At 43.4% G+C, this 2,500-nt stretch overlaps 1 protein-coding gene across 7 annotated transcripts in view; it reads right to left on the minus strand.

The window, feature by feature from the left end:
* The window catches only part of nfia (nuclear factor I/A), a 140,958-nt gene that overhangs the window by 14,765 nt on the left and 123,693 nt on the right, over positions 1 to 2,500 (minus strand). For all 7 annotated transcript variants that reach the window (XM_027170050.2, XM_027170053.2, XM_027170054.2 and 4 more), the window contains one exon: positions 2,172 to 2,263. In XM_027170050.2, coding sequence (XP_027025851.1) covers positions 2,172 to 2,263 — 92 coding nt within the window. The remainder of the gene's footprint in view (positions 1 to 2,171; positions 2,264 to 2,500) is intronic.

The raw sequence follows: 2,500 nt of genomic DNA on the forward strand, positions 1-2,500 counted from the left end.
TCCAATTTTTCTTCATTAGAGAGATATCAGCATTGTAGAGTTTCTCAATGTCAAAACATGCGACCGTACATGTGATTCTGTTTAATTAAGTGAGAAGGGAGAACACACACACACATGCACAAACACACAGAATAGGCATTGGTAATGAATAATGTTGGATTAGCTGGGTGAATTAGCACGTAGAGACACACAGAGTGAAAGAGAGGCTTAGCCTTATTCCTGCCACATGAGAGCGACGAAAAGGCAAAGAGAGGGATGGCGGAAATTAATAAATCTAAACAATACATAATAATACCCCTCCCTCCTCTACTGTCTGCTATGACAAACACCTGCCTCCATTCTTCTTAGGGAAGTGCGTCTCACACTCTCTGATGGAGTCAATAAATCGACACAGGGGCTGCAGCAAGCCTGGACACACCACAACCAGCACAGGCCACTGTCAATACAGCAGGCCAAGAGCAACACACACACACACACACACACACACACCATGCACACACACGCATACACACATGCACACACAAGCACGCAAGCAAGCACGCACACCCACAAACACGTACACTCACACGCACACACACACGCACATAAACATAGACACACACATGCACCCGCATTCACAAGCACACACACACACATGCATGCACACACACACACACACACACACACACACACACACACACACACACACACACACACACACACACACACACACACACACACATGCAGACACAGACACAATACACAGCCACATACACACATAGACACACACACTCACACACACGCACATAGACACATGCAGGCACACACACACATGCATGCAGGCACAGAAACAATACGCAGACACACACATAGACACATACACACATACAGTACACGCACCCAGGCACTCAGGCACACACACAGACACACGCACACGCAGGCACACACACATGTAGGCATTTACTGTAAATACTTTGTTTTAGGAGAAATTACTGTAGTACTGACATAAGTCTTACAGCATCTTACTAATCCTATGCAGCACCTAAACCTTAAGTGATTTTAGTTTGTTAAATAAAAGCTGCAGTGTTCTATGTGGGAATCAGTAAAGCATTCCCAGAAGATCAAAACTTTCAGCTATTCCTATCCTTGTGGACACACACAAATGTTCCCTATGGGCTCCAACCTCATACATACTGCTCCATCATGGCTCCTGAAGGATTTTGGTCCATCATTGAGTGAAACCTGGTCCCACACCCAGTTAGTGCTCCCTAAACTAAGTGTGCTGGCTGCAAATGTAGGGCAGGCTGTTCATAAAAGTTCCAACATTTTAACCACAGATGCATAAAGTAAGGTTTCAGCAGCTCTGAAGGGCAACAGAAGACAAGAGCTGCACTGTTTATACAGGACAGAACTACATGAGGACGGCGAGGAAGCATGGGTGAGCTGCAATTATGAAAACGAATGAAATAATAACCACAAATTCTGATGAACGATTCCATGATAATTGGATTGCTGATTCACAATCATGTGTTGAAAAGAACTACGCAGACAATCTGCACATGCGATCTGAATTAAATTGATACACAGGAGAGGAGTAACATTTAGTGTCAACCTCAATGTCAGCGAGTCCTGTCAATGTAAAACACAGCTAGCTTTAGTTTAACGGTTATTATACCTGGGTTTGACAATTTATGAAACATTGTCCAAATTCTTTGATCATTTTATTCAGACTGGCTTCAATCAGGTCTTCTGCTACATGATTAAGTAAGTAATATGCCATTTCGATATGAAGGACATTAACCATGAATTAATAGGAAGCTCATGATTTAATTCAACATGTAGCTAAGCTCATCTGATAGGTATAATTTAGTATGATTTATAGCTCTACAAATGTTTTCTCAGGACATTATTTTTGTACAAGTCTATGTGTGTACATTTTTTTTGGAAGTACTGTAAATTGAGATAGAGTTAATTAAATGAACTCTACAGCACAGAAAGGAAACATTCAACTGTAGACAAGCAGCTACACAATCCGTGAACTCTCACCATACCGATTAACACTAGGTGCAGCGTGCAGAGTGAGAATTACGCTTACGTAAAATGTGTGCATGTGTGTGTGTCGGTGTGTGTCTGTGTGTGTGTGTGTGTGTGTGTGTGTGTGTGTGTGTGTGTGTGTGTGTGTGTGAACCCACCTGAGGCTGCTGAGGGATATTTACAAAGCTGGGGTCTCTGGGGCCCACACTGACAAAGCGCTGGGCGGGGGACGTGCTCGGTGTGGAGTAGGCTGGGGGAAAACACACACACGTGCACACGCATGCAGAGCGAGAGAGAGAGAGAGAGAGAGAGAGAGAGAGAGAGAGAGAGAGAGAGAGAGAGAGAGAGAGAGAGAGAGAGAGAGACAGAGAGAGAGAGACAGAGAGAGATACATAGAGAGATCCATATCGTAAGCTATAGATAGGAGACAGAGAATAGATAGACGATAGACAGAGATCAGATCAATACTTAATCAATATAGATAGAG

This window comes from Tachysurus fulvidraco, chromosome 2, assembly GCF_022655615.1.
Source record: "Tachysurus fulvidraco isolate hzauxx_2018 chromosome 2, HZAU_PFXX_2.0, whole genome shotgun sequence".
Classification (NCBI taxonomy): Eukaryota; Metazoa; Chordata; class Actinopteri; order Siluriformes; family Bagridae; genus Tachysurus; species Tachysurus fulvidraco.